We start from the raw sequence: 19,585 nt of genomic DNA on the forward strand, positions 1-19,585 counted from the left end.
TGACACAGCCATTTAGATCCACAGAGACCCACAGACTCATACAGAAGGCCATATACTCACAAACGCATAAACTCAAACAAAGATCCATAGACTCGCACAGAAACCCACGGACTCACACAGAGATCCCCAGACTCACACAGCGACCCACACACTCGCGCAGAAACCCACAGACTCACACACATACCCACATACTCACAGAGACCCACAGACTCACACAAAGACCCATAGACTCACTGAGATCCATAGACACACACAGAGCCCTACTCGATACAACAGTCCCAACAGTCCCAATGTTGCCGTGACTCCTTCATTCAGCGTTAGTGACGAGCTGCGCGGTGAGTCGTTAAGGAAGAATGGAAGACGAACGACTTATTTCTCTGTAACCTTTTTTTCCGGTATCAAAATGATGAAAGAAGAATAATAGGCGTCAGGCTTTCTGGCAATGACACAGGAGGTGTTAAGATGTAAAAAAAAAAATCTAAAAATAGATACCCATTGCATAGACTACTTTTTTGCTGTGCCCTGAAAATATCGTGTCCATCCGTGGACTCTTCAGCGGTGGAAGTAAGGCCATGGGTTTATCCAGGTAAACTTCACAGGCTCTCAAGACTGTCCTGCCACATTGGGGTGTTTACTGAAGTCACGAATGGGCAGAGTTTGGCTTCCCGTGCGGGAGGAGGAAAGCGGATAAAACGGGGAGAAAGCGCCCACCACGCCCACCACTCAGAGCTCCGCACAAATGGATGCGATCCACGAGAGAGATTCAATCCTTTGATTTATCTTGCGCGCTGAACCCAACGCTGTACTGACATCTCCTGGCCACCAGCACATCATCGTCTACAAAATTGTCCGTGAGTCCAGGCCAAATAACTTACAAATAAAATAACAAAAATAAAGTAACAATTTTATTGGGTATATTTTTGTTTATTTCTTTAACTTATTCACATATATATTCCATCTTCGGCACGTGTTCCTTGCTACATGGTGTCAACGAAAAGTGGAGGCTGTGACGGGGCTGCCCGGGTGGCGCAGAGGTCAGGGGTCAGAGCGCTGAGCTTCCACAGCTGAGATTCTGAGATAGAATCCAGGCAGCTGCCATTGATTGAGTTGGTGGTCTCTTCCTAGCCGGTCACCAAAAAAGAACGCTTCACCTAATATCTGACACATTCGTCAATAACACTGTGGCCTTATAAAAAAAAAATAATATACAACAGACGACATTTCGGGCAATGTTCCTTCTTCACAGAATATAGAGAGGCTAGAGGCAGAGATAATTATTATTATAATAACAAGTAGAGTTGGAGAATGCATTCTTTTTTATACCACAGGGCCTGATGAGAATTACGTTTAAAAATAAAATAAAAATCTGACCCAGTTTTTTTTTTATTAGCGTATTAATAGTTACACTACGAGTAGCTGGTAAGCAACACACAACCCATCAATAATCTACAGCAGGCAGGGACATTAACATTCGGACCGTAAAATGTGGTTCTGTTTCAATTTAACTTGTCTAAATTCCATGTCCGAAAATTGAAATATCGGGGGTTTGGGTGTCTTATGTCGAATGTTAATGTATGCAGAGTGGGTGAGGAAAGTGCTGCCCACGACTGTGTTTGCAACAGAGGTCAATTTGATTTGGATTTGAATCACAGTTCCTGTGATCATTGTTACATTGTTTTTGTGGCTTTATTTTGGTGATTTTGAGGACGGTTTGGTCTGGCCATGTTTGTTTGTTGTAGTACAGAGTTGGCCTGATAACTTTAATCTACATTGTCGTATGGTGGTTATTGTTTGACTTGCATCCCACTGGGATTTTTGCACACAGCGTTGAAATGTTCGTGTTTTTGTTTTTTTGCGGGTTGCACCCGAGTCAAGAGCCACATGGCTCACAGGGTTATACCTAATAAAATATATTATAAATAAATAAACAAACTTTAATTGAGGGGACCTCAGAGGCAGCTCCCTGATATCAGCTTCCGTGGGCCGTTCTCAAATATGAAGGATTGCTCCTGGCCACTCGGACCATCAAAGGTACAGAATCCCTTAACAGACTTGCTTGCCAGCTTGTATTTTTTATTTTAACTATAATTATTTTAATCTTGATTTGGTATATGAATGTGGTTGGCTGCCTTCAGAACAACAAATCGTGCACTTAACAGCCAAGCGTACCAGCTTGTGATTATTAAAATATTAATTTTTAACACAATCCATTTTTGCATGGGCACGTTGATGTTCCTGGCCACTCAGGCTGACAAAATGTGAGGGTCATTTTATGGGTTGGCTTTTGAGTACATAATAGGTTTTAATAACGCTTGCTCTAGCGTGTTGATGTCCTGGCCAACACAATCAAGTTTTATTTTTTACGTCAAAGTATTAGTGGTCATAGTTTATTTATCCGTTAAAAGACGAAGACCTCCCTCCTCCCCCCCATATAGTCTATAACAGACAATTGGGGCAAGTACTGTAAGCGGGCACCTGTGAAGGCCAACACGGCACACAAGGGGGGTGGGTGACCGCCTTAAAACATTTTCCACGGTAATTTTGGGGTCGCCAGCACGCTAACCATTGCGCCACCACACCCCCAATACAATACACACACAATATTTACACACACCACTCTCACTCTTTACTTATAGGTAAGTTGATGTGCCTAGCCCGACACTGTGGAAGGCTCACTTACCGAACATGCTTGGCAGCTTGTAATTTCTACATTGCATTTACCCGTAGCAGCAGTATTTATATATTTACACACACAAAGATCCCCCATATAGCCTGTAACAGACTGTAGGGGCAAGTGCTGTTAGCGAGCACCTATGAAGGCCGGAACGGTACACGAGGGGGTGGGTGGCCAGCACCACGCCCGACCGCCTTTGTCTCCCTAGTGGCGATGTTTACACGCCGCACCAGGTACTCATTTAAGGCTGAGCCGACCTAGGGGAGGCCCGGGACCGGTTCAGATAATCGTCACTGGTGTTGGCCGTGAGCGGGAATCGAACCCGGGTCGCCAGGTTCATAGCGCAGCGCGCTAACCGCTACACTACCGCTCCCCACATCTACACACACACATACACACGTACACACACACACACACGCACCACCCTTCCACCGACAAGCAACCTATTCCAAATTAACTCACATGGGCAAGTTGATGTTCCTCGCCGCGTCCGCAGCCTTGTCGAGCCCCATCTTGGCGAGCACGCCGCTCAGCAGCAGCACGGCGATGACCCCGCACACGGCCGGGACGACGACCCCGGTAGAGGCGTCCACGTGGCTCTCCGTGGGCTCCTCCGCGACCGGCGTGGGAGTCCGCGAGGGGGTCACGTGGTTGGCGCACGCGTCCTGATGGAGCCGCTGCTGTGGGTCCGTGCAGCAGAAGCGCACGTTGCACGTGCCGCAGCAGTACCTGTAGCTGCCGCTGTTGTTGCAGCTGAATGGAGGGTCCCACTGGTCCATCGCGTCGTAGTAGCCACGGCAGGTGTTCGCCTCCTGGCTGGAGGACGGCGTGCGGGAGGGTCGGCCAGCGGTCGGGTTGTTCTTGTCGCTGTTGCGAGCAGGAGGAGGAGGAGGAGGAGCGGGAGTAGGAGGTCCTGGGGGGTGACGACGAGGAGGAGGAGGAGATGGAAACGCCGTGGCCAGCGCACGGCCACGGCTGTTGGCGAAGCCGGGGTGGTGGGGCCGTCGCTTGGGGCCCGTCGTGGCCCTGGGTTGGACCTCGTCAGCGGCCGACAGCAAGGCCCACACGGCGAGCAGGGCCAGCAGGAGCAGCAGGGCCGATGGGGGTGGAGAGGACGGGAAGGGTGACGACGACGACGATGTTGTTGTTGAAGATGAACAGGTATACTGCCATGATGTCGACGGCGGCACCGATGGTGATGATGATTTTGATGGTGACGTTGATGTTGGAGGTGCTTTTGTCGTTGTTCTTGTTGTCGTTGACGACGACGACGATGATGACGACGGCGATGATGGAGAAGAAGATGAAGATGGTGATGACGACGGTGACGATGGAGGCGCTGCTGGCGATGGTCGCGAGGGGGACGACGTGGGAGAAGACGCTGACAGACGAGGAGGATTCTCCATGGTCGCGGCTCCATGCAAAACGTCCCAAACTCGGGGTCTCCCTCCCGTCAGGCTTTGTGACGGGGCCTCATGTAGCTGCGGATAGAACATGGAGACAGCTTGAGTGGCAATTGGGGGGGGGGGGGAAGGAGGTCAAATATGGGGGGGGGCACAACGGGTAGCTCAGCTACCCAGCTACGGTAGCTGGGCGAAGCGGTCTGGGTGTGAGGAGCGGTGGCGCAGGAGTTAGTGCACTGCGCGACGAACCCGGGTGTTGTGTCCACTGATGTTGTGTCAACTGTTGTTGTGTATTGGTGTTGTGTCAACTGTTGTTGTGTCCACTGTTGTTGTGTCCACTGTTGTTGTGTCAACTATTGTGTGTATTGTTGTTGTGTCAACTGTTGTTGTGTCCACTGTTGTTGTGTCCACTGTTGTTGTTTCTACTGTTGTTGTGTGTACTGTTGTTGTGTCCACTGTTGTTGTGTCCACTGTTGTTGTGTCCACTGGTGTTGTGTCTACTGTTGTTGTGTCCACTGTTGTTGTGTCCACTGTTTTGATTTAAAGCTTTCGTGACTGCAGTAATTCATATTCTTAGCTCTTTCGGTAAAGTCACGTTGAAGGGAAACAATAAAATAATAAAATATATACATTTCATTGTTTTTATATATTTTTTTTATATATTTTATTTTTTTATTGTTTCCCTTCAACGTGACTTTACCGAAAGAGCTAAGAATATGTGTCCACTGTTGTTGTGTCAACTGATGTGTCCACTGTTGTTGTGTCTACTATTGTTGTGTCAACTGTTGTGGTGTCAACAGTTGTTGTGTCTATTGTTGTGGTGTCTATTGTTGTGGTGTCTACTGTTGTTGTGTCCACTGTTGTTCTGTCCACTGCTGTTGTGTCAACTGTTGTGTGTTTTGTTGTGGTGTCGACTGTTGTTGTGTCAACTGTTGTTGTGTCCACTGTTGTTGTGTCCACTGATGTGTCCACTGTTGTTGTGTCCACTGCTGTTGTGTCGACTGTTGTTGTGTCAACTGTTGTGTCCACTGTTGTGTCAACTGTTGTTGTGTCCACTGTTGTTGTGTCTACTGCTGTTGTGTCGACTGTTGTTGTGTCAACTGTTGTGTCCACTATTGTGTCAACTGTTGTTGTGTCCACTGTTGTTGTGTCTACTGCTGTTGTGTCAACTGTTGTGTCCACTGATGTGTCAACTGTTGTTGTGTCCACTGTTGTTGTGTCCACTGCTGTTGTGTCCACTGCTGTGTGTATTGTTGTTGTGTCCAATGTTGTTGTGTCCACTGTTGTTGTGTCCACTGTTGTGTCTATTGTTGTTGTGTCTACTATTGTTGTGTGCACTGTTGTGTCCACTGCTGTTGTGTATTATTGTGTCTATTGTTGCTGTGTCTACTGTTGTTGTGTGTATTGTTGTGTCAACTGCTGTTGTGTCTGAGCGAGGGTGTTTTTCGAGGAGGCCCCTTCTGCCAGCAGTGTTGCGATCGAGCTGCTTGCAAGGCTGCACGTGGCCTCTCTGTCACCACGTTGTCGAGGCAAATCTACGCTCTAAACCTACCCACTTGAGTTCGATTCCTGAGCATGGCCATCATGAGTGGCTGAAGTGTGACAACGAAATTGGTCCTCATAATAACTCACAATAAACTGTTTTGGGTTAGATCGCGTTATTTATAAATGTGTCGTAACCCTCCACCGGTGGGCTAAAGTAGTGAACTATTTTGTCTTTTGTCAACGTGACACTTTTTTTACTGATTGGCCGTGTCGGGTGGTGGAGGGTTACGACGCATTTATAAATAATGCGATCTAACCCAAAAACGTTTATTATGAATAATATTGGTCGGGAAAGCCTCCTGCTACGTGTTAAACTAAATTGGTCCTAGCCCCCCCCCCCCACCACCCCCCTCCCCCACACCGATCGCCTTCACCAAGCCGAACTCACCAGGATGGAGAAGTATGGTTCTTAAAAAACAGCATCCCGTGGGGGGGGGGAGGAGTAAATTATTAAACTTAATTAAATTAAAGTAATCTCATACTAGAATGATTCTACTTTAAAAATGCCAAATGTGATACTGTGCTACGTTAATTCTGATCCTGTGTTCCGTTAATTACGTAAAGCCATCGCGCGTTGATTGATGATCCAGCGCTCACTGACTCGCTCCAGTCACTCGCTCACCCATTCGGCTCCTCGTCCCTCTGCTATCACTGCTGCTGCTGCTACCACGGCTACTCTTCACGTGAACTTCACTCCTTCATTGCTCGACCCACGGTGTGTTCTTCAGGGTAAGGATTCTTCCACCTCATCTATGACTGTGTCCAACCTCGACACCACAGGTCGCAGCAGCACACTCACACACACTCACACACACACGTATTCACGCACTCACACACGCGTATTCACTCACTCACACACGCGTATTCACTCACCCACCTACTCACACACGCACATTAACTCACTCACCCTCCTCACACATTCACTCACTCACCCACCTACTCACACATTCACGCACTTATTAACTCACTCACCTACAAAGACAAAGATCCCCCGTATAGCCTTAACAGACTGTAGGGGCAAGTGCTGTTAGCGAGCAACTATGAAGGCCGGAACGGTACACGAGGAGGGTGGGTGGCCAGCACCACACGCCCGACCGCCTTTGTCTCCCCAGTGGCCACGTATACACATCGCACCAGGTACTCATATGAGGCTGAGTCGACCTGGGGGAGGCCCAGGACCGATTCAGATAATCGTCACAGGTGCTCGCCTTTAGCGGGAATCGAACTTGGGCTGCCGGGTTTATAGCGCAACACAATAATACACTCACGCACTCACTCGCACATTAACTCACTCGCTCGCTCACCCACCTACTCACACAGTCACCCACCCACGCACCACACTGCAGGGCACAGCACTCTCCCTCTCTCAGCGTTTTCTCTCTCCACGTTTGAATTCCCTCCCAGTCATCTATTCTGCTGATCTAACAACAACAACCTTGCTCAACTTCATAGTTCTTTCGGTAAAGTCACGTAGAATGGAGATAAAATAATAAAAATAAAACATAATAAATAAAATTATCACGACGTTTCGGTCACAACACAAGTAGCCTTCTTCAGGTGAAGGAACAGAACTGTCGGGACGACAGCGCTTCAATTGAATTCAGGCTGCTTGTGTTGTGGCCGAAACGTCGTGAGAATTTTATTTTACTATGTTTTATTTTTAATATTTTATTTCCATTCTACGTGACTTTACCGAAAGAACCAAGAAGATTAATTCCTGCAGTCACGAAAGCTTTAAATCGAAACCATGCTCAAGTCAAGAAACGCATCAACTCCTATACGTTGCAGCCTTAAGCAGTGCTCATTGTTGCTGGCTGCTTGGCGCTTTGGGGGGTAATTGGGTCCAGTGCGCAGCCACCGTGATTTACAACGAACACAAACGCTCAGATTTAACTTCACAGGGAACGTCACAGGCGTTGTCCGTGCCCTGGACTTGGGGGTTGCGGATGAATGCAGGTGCCCGTGAATTCTTTGCCGAGATTAATTCACTCAATGCAAACGCGTGTTAATTCGTAAATATTTAAAGAAAAAGAGAAATTACACGTGCGTGCATAATCAATTGAGTGCATGCCGTTTACACACACATTCGTGGCCACAAATACAAAGATCCCCCGTATAGCCTTTAACAGAACGTTGGGGTAAGTGCTGTTAGCGCGTGGCGCCTATGAAGGCCGGCACAGCACGCGAGGGGGGTGGGTGAGTCAACGCCACGCCCGGCCGCCTTTGTTTCCCCATTAAGGCTGAGTCGACCTCGGAGAGGCCCAGGACCGGTTCAAATATTCACCACCGATGTTGCTCGTGAGTGGGACTCGAACTCGGGGCGCACGGTTCGTAGTGCAGTCCGCTAACCACTGCACTACAGGTTCCCACACACGCGCACAAAGACTACAATCCCCCGTTATAGCCTTAGCAGACTTTTGGGGCAAGTGCTGTTAGCGAGCACCTATGAAGGCCGGCACGGCACACGAGGGTGGTGGGTGGCCAGCACCACGCCCGACCGCCTTTGTCTCCCCAGTGGCGATGTTCACACACCGCACGAGGTACTCATTCGAGGCTGAGTCCACCTCGGAGAAGTCCGGAACCGTTTAAAATATCCGTCACTGTTGTTGTTGGTGGTGAACAGGGAATCGAACTCGGTTCCCTGCGGGTTCGTAGGGCAGTGCGCCAACGACTCCACTACCGCTGCCCAGATAATCGTCATCGGTGTTGACCGCGAGCGGGGATCGAACTCGGGTGGCCGGACTCATAACGCAGCGCGCTAACCGCTACACTACCGCTGCATGTGCAGTTTTACACAGCACGTGCACACAGCACGCGCACAGAGCACGCGCGTGCACAAATACAATAAAAAGTAAAACTGAACATTGTCTGCTATGATGTAGGGCTATTTGTCGTAAAGTCACCGATTATATACTTGTTTTTTGGGTTTTTTTTTAAGGCATCGTTATTGACGAATGGGTTGAGGTGGTTTTGGTTTGTTTGTTTGTCTGTACATAATTGGAATTTTGTTTGGTAAGTGCCCACGGTGTGCCAACCGGGGAAAAGATGGGACCAGTGGTGACGCCGGGCACGAGGAAACTTAGCGCAGGGCAGCCACGCAGCTCAAGGGGCCTTGCCCGGCATCCGTGAAAATACAGAGAGAGACAGTGGGGTGGGAGGGCATCAATTATCACTGGACATCTGTAAAAAAAATGTTTTATAACTCATCGGATTCCTCCACTATAAATACAAATTCTGTGATCCGCTTTGACTGAGATCCTTAAAAACAGCGGTCACGTGCCTCGTAGAAGGGCCATTGCCCGAAACGTCGCCTGTGATATACGGGTTAATTTTTTTAATTTATTTTAAGGCCACCCACATAATTTGTCGTGACAAATGTGTTGAGTGTGCTTTTTTTGGGGTTTTTTTTAAACGTTCTTGCTCGCCACTAAGACAGGTGTAGACTGTTACAAAATAACTCCACCGGCAAATTCGTCTAGCAACGTGCCATTGTGTCCTCCACCTCCGCTATTAGCCCGGTCCACGGCCAGAGCGATCGGTCGCACACGCACGCACGCACACCCACACACACAAATCGCGCAACTCTATCGCCACCTGCAAAAACAAACACAAAACCACGGCTTTTGGCGCTCATCGCCCGAGCGAGTAAGTCGCTCGGCTAAAGGCAAATTGCACAGAGGGCATTTCTCGGGTTTGCAACGGCCAATCGCAGCGGAAGCGCAAAGTGTCGATGAGAGAGGCGTCGCCTGCGAGTCGAGTCCACCTCGACCGTGAGCAGCAACCGACTGCAGATGCGTTCCGCGTACAGTGCTCTTTCAGGGATTCCGTTGCAAGCGACCAAAAAGTGCGCAACTGATTGCGTGCAACCGGTGCACGCGTGAGCGGTTTAATCGCACGCAATCAGGCCGTGCATCCGCTCGCAACCGGTTGCAATTGCTTGCTCTACGCCACCGCTATAGGGAGCTCGAGAGAGATTATCCCGCGGGGCTGGAGGGTAAATTTTGGCCTACTCTTCCAAGCTGGCCAGAGGTATTAGAAGAGGCGGGAGGACCCAAACTTTACTACACCATTCGCGACCTGCCGAACTTCCATATGCGGTCAACTCATTCATGCAAGCCATCTGGCTACCATGAGAGATTCGTTCATGAGGCTATCCACATATACAAACACAGAGACAATTTCAACCGAGAAGATGGATTCTGGTTTAGCAATCATTGGAAGGATTTGATAAACCATTTCGGGTCTTAATTGATTGTTCACGCTTACGCTGGCTTTCAGACCGCATCCATTTTTTCGTCTCCCCCCTCCTCTTTTCCGAACATAGATGGACTCTTCCATCTGAACAAACTGTCAAATCGCTGTCCGTGGCGCTAACGTAATAAATAAATAAATACAAACCGCCACTTTTTTAAATTTTTTCTTGCTGTGGTTTTCACACCTGATGATGATTGCTTGTGTTGCAATCGAAACGTCGTGATAATTTTATTGTTTTATATTTTTATTATTTTATTGTTTCCCTTCTACGTGACTTTACCGAAAGAACCAAGAATATACACAGTCACTGCGGTCAACTCATTCACACAGTCACTGCGGTCAACTCATTCACACAGTCACTGCGGTCAACTCATTCACACAGTCACTGCGGTCAACTCATTCACACAGTCACTGCGTTCAACTCATTCACACAGTTACTGCGGTCAACTCATTCACACAGTCACTGCGGTCAACTCATTCACACAGTCACTGCGGTCAACTCATTCACACAGTCACTGCGGTCAACTCATTCACACAGTCACTGCGGTCAACTCATTCACACAGTCACTGCGGTCAACTCATTCACACAGTCACTGCGGTCAACTCATTCACACAGTCACTGCGGTCAATTCATTCACACAGTCACTGCAATCAACTAATTCACACAGTCACTGCGATCAACTCATTCACACAGTCACTGCGGTCAACGAATTCACGCAGTCACTGCGGTCAACTCATTCACGCAGTCACTGCGGTCAACTCATTCACAGAGTCACTGCTGTCAACTCATTCACACAGTCACTGCGGTCAACTCATTCACACAGTCACTGCGGTCAACTAATTCACGCAGTCACTGCGGTCAACTCATTCACGCAGTCACTGCGGTCAACTCATTCACAGAGTCACTGCTGTCAACTCATTCACACAGTCACTGCGGTCAACTCATTCACACAATTACTGCTGTTAACTTATTCACACAGTCACTGCGGTCAACTCATTCACACAGTTACTGCAGTCAACTCATTCACACAGTCACTGCTGTCAACTCATTCACACAGTCACTGCGGTCAACTCATTCACACAGTCACTGCGGTCAACTCATTCACACAGTCACTGCTGTCAACTCATTCACACAGTCACTGCGGTCAACTCATTCACACAGTCACTGCTGTCAACTCATTCACACAGTCACTGCGGTCAACTCATTCACACAGTCACTGCGGTCAACTCATTCACACAGTCACTGCGGTCAACTCATTCACACAGTCACTGCGGTCAACTCATTCACACAGTCACTGCGGTCAACTCATTCACACAGTCACTGCGGTCAACTCATTCACACAGTCACTGCGATCAACTCATTCACACAGTCACTGCTGTCAACTCATTCACACAGTCACTGCGGTCAACTTATTCACACAGTTACTGCTGTCAACTCATTCACACAGTCACTGCGGTCAACTCATTCACACAGTTACTGCGGTCAACTCATTCACACAGTCACTGCGGTCAACTCATTCACACAGTCACTGCGATCAACTCATTCACACAGTCACTGCGGTCAACTCATTCACACAGTTACTGCTGTCAACTCATTCACACAGTCACTGCGGTCAACTCATTCACACAGTCACTGCGGTCAACTCATTCACACAGTCACTGCGATCAATTCATTCACACAGTCACTGCGATCAACTCATTCACACAGTCACTGCGACAACTCATTCACACAGTCACTGCGGTCAACTCATTCACACAGTCACTGCGGTCAACTCATTCACACAGTCACTGCGGTCAACTCATTCACACAGTCACTGCGGTCAACTCATTCACACAGTCACTGCGGTGAACTCATTCACACAGTCACTGCGGTCAACTCATTCACACAGTTACTGCTCGGTGGGTACAGGTAGGGGGGGGTGGAGACGGAGGGAGTTGTGATGTATGACACTTTGCCCCATATTGTCTCTATTCACGTTTTAACTGCCGCGCCTGGAGATGGAACCGAACCGTCGAACCTCTGAACGCTGAGTATCCAGGACACCGCAACTCCGTTGTAATGAATCGCGGCTCTAAAGTGAATTGGCGGTCAGAGGCAACGGCGGAGATTCTGGCCCTCGATCGCGGTCTGCTGCGCTTGCATCAACCTCAGGAGCGGTGGCGCAGTGGTTAGCGCACTGCGCTCTAGACCCGGGCCAAGCTAAGTTCGATTCCCCTGAACACGGTCCCATAGATCTCGCGTCTCCCTCCGCCCCCCTTTCCCCGCCTATCCACCCGCACGCCACTAACCCGCACTGACCGGCGTGGTGAAGTATGGCCCAAAAAAAATCAGGCAAAAAAAATCCCACGACCGACGACACCCCAGTAAAACACGGAACGTCGGATGAACGTCGGGCCCAACGTTTACAACTTCCGTGCCAGGCAACGTTGGCGCAACGTTGCTGGCACGTTTGCTGGGACCGCGTAGGGAGGAGGCCTCCATACAGCAGGTGCAGCGGCAAAGGGGAGCCCCTCAAATAGTTTGAGTTAATTGTTGCGCCACTGCCTCTACGCCGCCTGTAATTGTTTCGTAATTTTAATCTAATTTGAGAGGCGCGAGCCTCCGTAATTATGGCAAACGGCACCCACGTGCGTCTCCCCTCCAGGATTCTTCAACGTGCGTGCGTGCGTGCGTACAGTATGCGCGCGTGTTGAACTTCTTTCGTGCCGCACGCAGCCGACAATTGGAGGCGCGGGGGAAGGACAACGAACTCAAACACAAAAAAGGCAGTCATGAAGAAACGATTTCAAAGTGCCATAGCTCCCAGTGGCTTCCTAATAGCGGACGGAAAGAACGTTCCAGACGGTCGCAGAAGCGCATCTGAAAGCGCCGCGCGATGCGCTGACCACCGCCTCCGTTCGATGTTTGAGCCGAAAGCCGCCGCCGCCGCTGCTGCTGCTGCTGCGAGGAGTTGGCGTGACAATGGTTTTCGTGCTGCTTGAACCACATCGGCGGCGCATGGTGGTTCCACATTATGAGAGCACGTGTTTTTGTTTCGTTTGAATGTCTCACCGCAAGCGCGCGTGGGTCCCTGCTGAGCCTGATTCCTTGCGAAAGGTTTGTATTCGGTGTTTGGACACCGTAACGCATGTTCCCGTGCCGCCAGGCATGTGGCAAGCGCTTTGTGTGTAATGAGCGCGACCTCAGCAGCGTACTCTGGTGACTGCCAGGGCGAGAAGTTCGACACATACCTACACCACTCGATACTAATTAAAATTTCGATTTAAAGCTTTCGTGACTGCAAGGATTCATCTTCTTTGGTTCTTTCGGTAAAGTCACCACGTAGAATGAGAATAAAATAATAAAATAAAACAATAAAATTCTCACGACGTTTCGGTGAAGAAGGCCACTTGTGTTGTGGCCGAAACGTCGTGAGAATTTTATTGTTTTATTTTATTATTTTATGCTCATTCTACGTGACTTTACCGAAAGAACCAAAGAAGATCGATACTAATTTATATAAATTATTATAATTATGACAATTATTATTAATTACTAGAATAAAAAATCATCGTTTCAGATCATAACACGCCGCCAGCGCAGCAGCATTCGCTCGCTCTAGCAAAGACTGACAGAGAGAGAGAGAGAGGACGACTCAGAGGCGCCTCGAGGAGGTGCCACAGACGAGCGGTAAGTCAGCAGCAGCGGCCACGAAGTGAACGGGTGCAAAATACCCCCCCCACCCTCCCTCCTCGCAAGCTCTGCGGTCCTCTATATACGAAGGTGTTATCGGCCTAATGGTAAGTCAGAACAATTGTTGTTGCGCACTATTACGAGTCCAGTCCGCCTCGAGTGCGCATTGATCACACGTTGAAGTCGGCTCTCTGAAACATCACTGTTTTATGGTGCGTTGCAAAACGGGCTCAGACTCGGAGCGATGGATCCCGATACATGGCGATGTGTGGTCGCCGTGCTCCAGGCCGTTGGGCCGGAGAGAGGCGGCTCGCAACGTGGTGTTAATGTGCGGGAGGCAACCGGGAGCACGCGTGCGACAGGGCAACGCGCTATCCCCGTACAGACGTAGACATGGCGGTAGTCCACATTTGTTTTTGCCCTACCGCCTCCGCCTGTCGCGGCCATACGGCTCCGCGTCGACGCCCACAATGGTGTGATATGGAGGTGCAGAACCATGGGTGCGCCGTGATCCACCAACCCCTAACGCTCTCCCTCCACAGTCGCTGGATGGCAGGCCAGCCACGTGCAGCAGCGTAGCCACCGCTGCCGTCCGGCGGTATCAAAGATTGTCCTTAAAGATGATACTCCGGTGCGTTTATCTATAACACGCTCCGTCCGTCCGTTCACGGTAGAGGTGGGCATCCAAAATAACAACAAGAGGCGTTCATTTTCGAGTTTGGTATTTTTTTTAAAACCCTCAATATTTCACGAGGTCGCAATGCGCTATGGTGGTGGTGGTGGCGAATACGAGACACGGCGGTGTGGTCCTTAATTAAATCACTGCCACGAAGCGGCTCCTTACTGAGCCACGTGCGGCTCCGGGACTGCAGGTTGTCGATCCCTGGTCCAAGAGATGACTTTTCAATTGTGTAGCGAGCCCGTTGCACATTTGAAGTTTAACTTTTGCCCATTATTGTATCCTGCGCCCACCAAATTCGCAACTTTTTTGTTGGTGTCTTGAAGCATTCCCCGCGGTTCATTTTAAATTTCCTTAAAAAAAAATACTTAGATTCTAGAATTTACGTTTTCATAGGTGGTCACTGACACGCTGGAGATCAACTCCGGAGCGTGTCGGTAACCACCAAATGAACAATCTGGAATCTCTATAACAAATAATAAAAACGTCGAATGAATGTCAAACGCGATTATAACTTGGCCTTAGCAGCGACGTGAAAACAATCCGCAATTTCACTTGTATCCGAGCTCTCTGAAACCAAGCTATGAATAAATAAATACATGTTTAAGTAATAAACAAAAACGATTTGTAAACGGTGGGGGCTGGGGGTTCACCATCGTCTCAGCTGCCGCGCCGCGAAATACGATCGGCCCAGCGACCTCTGGATCGCGAGTCCAACTCCGGCAGTAGCATCATCCCATCTTCGACTACCGACCGCCTACCCACCACTTACCCACCGACTACCAACCACCCACCTACTGCCAACTGCCTGTGGCAAATTGTGAAACGTTACTGATGAGTACTCAGTAGAGTGTGTGGGCTTGCCAAGGTAACGTAAACGTGATTTGGTAAAAAGGTATTCTGACCCACAGGTACATTACAGAAACAACGATCCCCCCCTCTATCCCCGTGTCGCCTTCAACAGACTCAGGGCAAGTTCTGTTTACGAGTACCGCCTCCCAATGAAGACATCCTCGGCACACGAGGGGGTGGGTGGCCAGCGCCACGCCCGGCCGCCTTTGTCTCCCCAGTGGCGATGTTTACTACACACCGCGCCAGGTACTCATTTGAGGCTGAGTCGACCTAGGCGAGGCCCAAGACCGGTTCAGATCATCGTCGTTGGTTGTTGGCCGTGAGCGGTTCGAGAGGTTCGCAACGCAGCGCGCTAACCACTGCGCCACCGCTCCACACACACACACAAAGATCCCCCGTATAGCCTTTAACAGACTGTTGGGGCAAGTGCTGTTCGCGAGCACCTGTGAAGGCCGACACGGCGCACGATGGGGTGGGTGGCCAGAAACAATACCAACAGCCTCTGACTCACCCGTGCTAATGTTTACACACCTGAGCGGGATCTATATTTAAGGCTGAGTTGACCTATGGGAATCCCAGGACCGGTTCAGATATTCGTCACCGACATGGAGCTGCGAGCGGCAATCGAACTCGGGTTTTGCCGGGTTCGTAGCGCAGCGCGCTAACCACTACACTACCGCTCCACACACTCACAGGGTCAGACAAACGCTCCATGTTTCCTTGTAGACTTTTGTGGGAAAGCGCCAGCACCACGCCAGGCCACCTTTGTCTCTCCAGCACTGATTTGAGGCTGAGTCGGCCTTGCAGAAGCCCAGGACCGATTCAGACAGTACCCCGTGAGTCATTGATGTTGGCCGTGAGCGGGAGTCAAACTCGGGTCGCTGGTGTCCAAGCACCGCACGCTAACCACTACACTGCCACACCAAATACAGAGACACATATCCCCCGTACAGCCTTCACATGCTGTTGGAGCAAGTGCTGTTAGCGAGCACCTATTAAAAATGCCGGTACAGCACACGAAGGGGTGGGGTGACCAGCACCCCACAGCACAACTCAGCCTCCCCGTGTCCCCAGAGCTACAGCTCCTCCACACAGCTACACTCAGCCTTCCCGTGTCCCCTGGGCTACAGCTCCTCCAGACAGCTACACTCAGCCTCCCCCTGTACCCTGGGATACAGCTCCTCCACACAGCTACACTCAGCCTCCCCGTGTCGTCTGCGCTACAGCTCCACCACACATCTACACACAGCCTCCCCCTGTCCCCTGGGCTACAGCTGCATCACACAGCTACACTCAGCCTCCCCGTGTCGTCTGCGCTACAGCCCCATCACACAGCTACACACAGCCTCCCCCTGTCCCCTGGGCTACAGCTGCATCACACAGCTACACTCAGCCTCCCCGTTTCCCCGGGGCTACAGCTGCACCACACAGCTACACTCAGCCTCCCCGTGTCCTCTCAGCTACAGCCCCACCACACAGCTACACTCAGCCTCCCCGTGTCCCCTGTAGCTACAGCCCCACCACACAGCTACACACAGCCTCCCCGTGTCCCCTGGGCTACAGCCCCACCACACAGCTACACTCAGCCTCCCCCTGTCCCCTGTAGCTACAGCCCCACCACACAGCTACACTCAGCCTCCCCCTGTCCCCTGGGCTACAGCTGCATCACACAGCTACACTCAGCCTCCACGTGTCACCTGGGCTACAGCTTCACCACACAGCTACACTCAGCCTCCCCCTGTCCCCTGGGCTACAGCTCCACCACACAGCTACACACAGCCTCCCCGTGTTCCCTGTAGCTACAGCTGCACCACACAGCTACACACAGCCTCCCCCTGTCCCCTGGGCTACAGCCCCATCACACAGCTACACTCAGCCTCCCCGTGTCCCCTGGGCTACAGCCCCACCACACAGCTACACACAGCCTGCTCGTGTCCCCTCAGCTACAGCTCCACCACAAAGCTACACACAGCCTCCCCGTGTCCCCTGTAGCTACAGCTGCACAACACAGCTACACTCAGCCTCCCCCTGTCCCCTGGGTTACAGCTCCACCACACAGCTACACACAGCCTCCCCGTGTCCCCTGTAGCTACAGCTCCACCACACAGCTACACTCAGCCTCCCCGTGTCCCCTGTAGCTACAGCTGCACCACACAGCTACACTCAGCCTCCCCGTGTCCCCTGGGCTACAGCTCCACCACACAGCTACACACAGCCTCCCCGTGTCCCCTGTAACTACAGCCCCACCACACAGCTACACACAGCCTCCTCGTGTCCCCTGGGCTACAGCTCCACCACACAGCTACACACAGCCTCCTCGTGTCCCCTGGGCTACAGCCCCACCACACAGCAACACACAGCCTCCCCCTGTCCCCTGTAGCTACAGCTCCACCACACAGCTACACACAGCCTCCCCGTGTCCCCTGTAGCTACAGCTCCACCACACAGCTACACACAGCCTCCCCGTGTTCCCTGTAGCTACAGCTGCACCACACAGCTACACACAGCCTCCCCCTGTCCCCTGGGCTACAGCTCATCCACACAGCTACACTCAGCCTCCCCCTGTCCCCTGTAGCTACAGCTGCACCACACAGCTACACACAGCCTCCCCCTGTCCCCTGTAGCTACAGCCCCACCACACAGCTACACACAGCCTCCCCCTGTACCCTGGGCTACAGCCCCACCACACAGCTATACACAGCCTCCCCGTGTCCCCTGTAGCTACAGCCCCACCACACAGCTACACACAGCCTCCCCGTGTCCCCTGTAGCTACAGCTCCACCACACAGCTACACTCAGCCTCTCCGTGTCCCCACAGCTACAGCTGCACCACACAGCTACACACAGCCTCCCCCTGTCCCCTGTAGCTACAGCCCCACCACACAGCTACACTCAGCCTCCCCGTGTCTTCTGGGCTACAGCCCCACCACACAGCTACACACAGCCTCTCCCTGTCCCCTGTAGCTACAGCCCCACAACACAGCTACACACAGCCTCCCCCTGTCCCCTGGGCTACAGCTGCACCACACAGCTACACTCAGCCTCCCCGTGTCCCCTGGGCTACAGCCCCACCACACAGCTACACACAGCCTCCCCCTGTCCCCACAGCTACAGCTGCACCACACAGCTACACTCAGCCTCCCCCTGTCCGCTGTAGCTACAGCTGCACCACACAGCTACACTCAGCCTCCCCGTGTCCCCTGGGCTACAGCCCCACCACACAGCTACACACAGCCTGCTCGTGTCCCCTGTAGCTACAGCTGCACCACACAGCTACACTCAGCCTCCCCGTGTCCCCTGTAGCTACAGCCCCACCACACAGCTACACTCAGCCTCCCCGTGTCCCCTGTAGCTACAGCTGCACCACACAGCTACACTCAGCCTCCCCCTGTCCCCTGGGCTACAGCTCCTCCACACAGCTACACACAGCCTCCCCGTGTCCCCTGGGCTACAGCTCCACCACACAGCTACACACAGCCTCCCCGTGTCTCCTGGGCTACAGCTGCACCACACAGCTACACTCAGCCTCCCCCTGACCCCTGGGCTACAGCTCCACCACACAGCTACACACAGCCTCCCCCTGTCCCCTGGGCTACAGCCCCATCACACAGCTACACACAGCCTCCTCGTGTCTCCTGTATCTACAGCCCCACCACACAGCTACACACAGCCTCCCCCGTCCCCTGGGCTACAGCCCCACCACACAGCTACACACAGCCTCCCCCGTCCCCTGGGCTACAGCTCCTCCACACAGCTACACACAGCCTCCCCGTGTCCCCTGGGCTACAGCTGCACCACACAGCTACACACAGCCTCCCCGTGTCCCCTCAGCTACAGCTGCACCACACAGCTACACACAGCCTCCCCCTGTCCCCTGTAGCTACAGCTGCACCACACAGCTACACTCAGCCTCCCCCTGTCCCCTGGGCTACAGCTCCACCACACAGCTACACTCAGCCTCCCCGTGTCTTCTGGGCTACAGCTGCACCACACAGCTACACACAGCCTCCCCCTGTCCCCTGGGCTACAGCCCCACCACACAGCTACACACAGCCTCCCCGTGTCGTCTGCGCTACAGCCCCATCACACAGCTACACACAGCCTCCCCCTGTCCCCTGGGCTACAGCTGCATCACACAGCTACACTCAGCCTCCCCGTTTCCCCGGGGCTACAGCTGCACCACACAGCTACACTCAGCCTCCCCGTGTCCTCTCAGCTACAGCCCCACCACACAGCTACACTCAGCCTCCCCGTGTTTCCTGGGCTACAGCCCCACCCCACAGCTACACACAGCCTCCCCGTGTCCCCTGGGCTACAGCCCCACCACACAGCTACACACAGCCTCCCCCTGTCCCCACAGCTACAGCTCCACCACACAGCTACACTCGGCCTCCCCCTGTCCCCACAGCTACAGCCCCACCACACAGCTACACACAGCCTCCCCGTGTCCCCTGTAGCTACAGCCCCACCACACAGCTACACTCAGCCTCCCCCTGTTCCCTGTA

At 52.0% G+C, this 19,585-nt stretch overlaps 1 protein-coding gene across 1 annotated transcript in view; it reads right to left on the minus strand.

The window, feature by feature from the left end:
• LOC116949495 (uncharacterized) overlaps positions 1-19,585 on the minus strand; it is a 113,530-nt gene that overhangs the window by 83,852 nt on the left and 10,093 nt on the right. The window contains exon 2 of the mRNA XM_076072419.1: positions 3,137-4,155. Within this exon, the coding sequence (XP_075928534.1) occupies positions 3,137-4,080 (944 nt within the window). The 5' untranslated portion in view covers positions 4,081-4,155. The remainder of the gene's footprint in view (positions 1-3,136; positions 4,156-19,585) is intronic.

Source organism: Petromyzon marinus, chromosome 37 (assembly GCF_048934315.1).
Source record: "Petromyzon marinus isolate PM22_M1 ecotype Great Lakes invasive population chromosome 37, UKy_Petmar_22M1.pri1.0, whole genome shotgun sequence".
Lineage (NCBI taxonomy): Eukaryota > Metazoa > Chordata > Hyperoartia > Petromyzontiformes > Petromyzontidae > Petromyzon > Petromyzon marinus.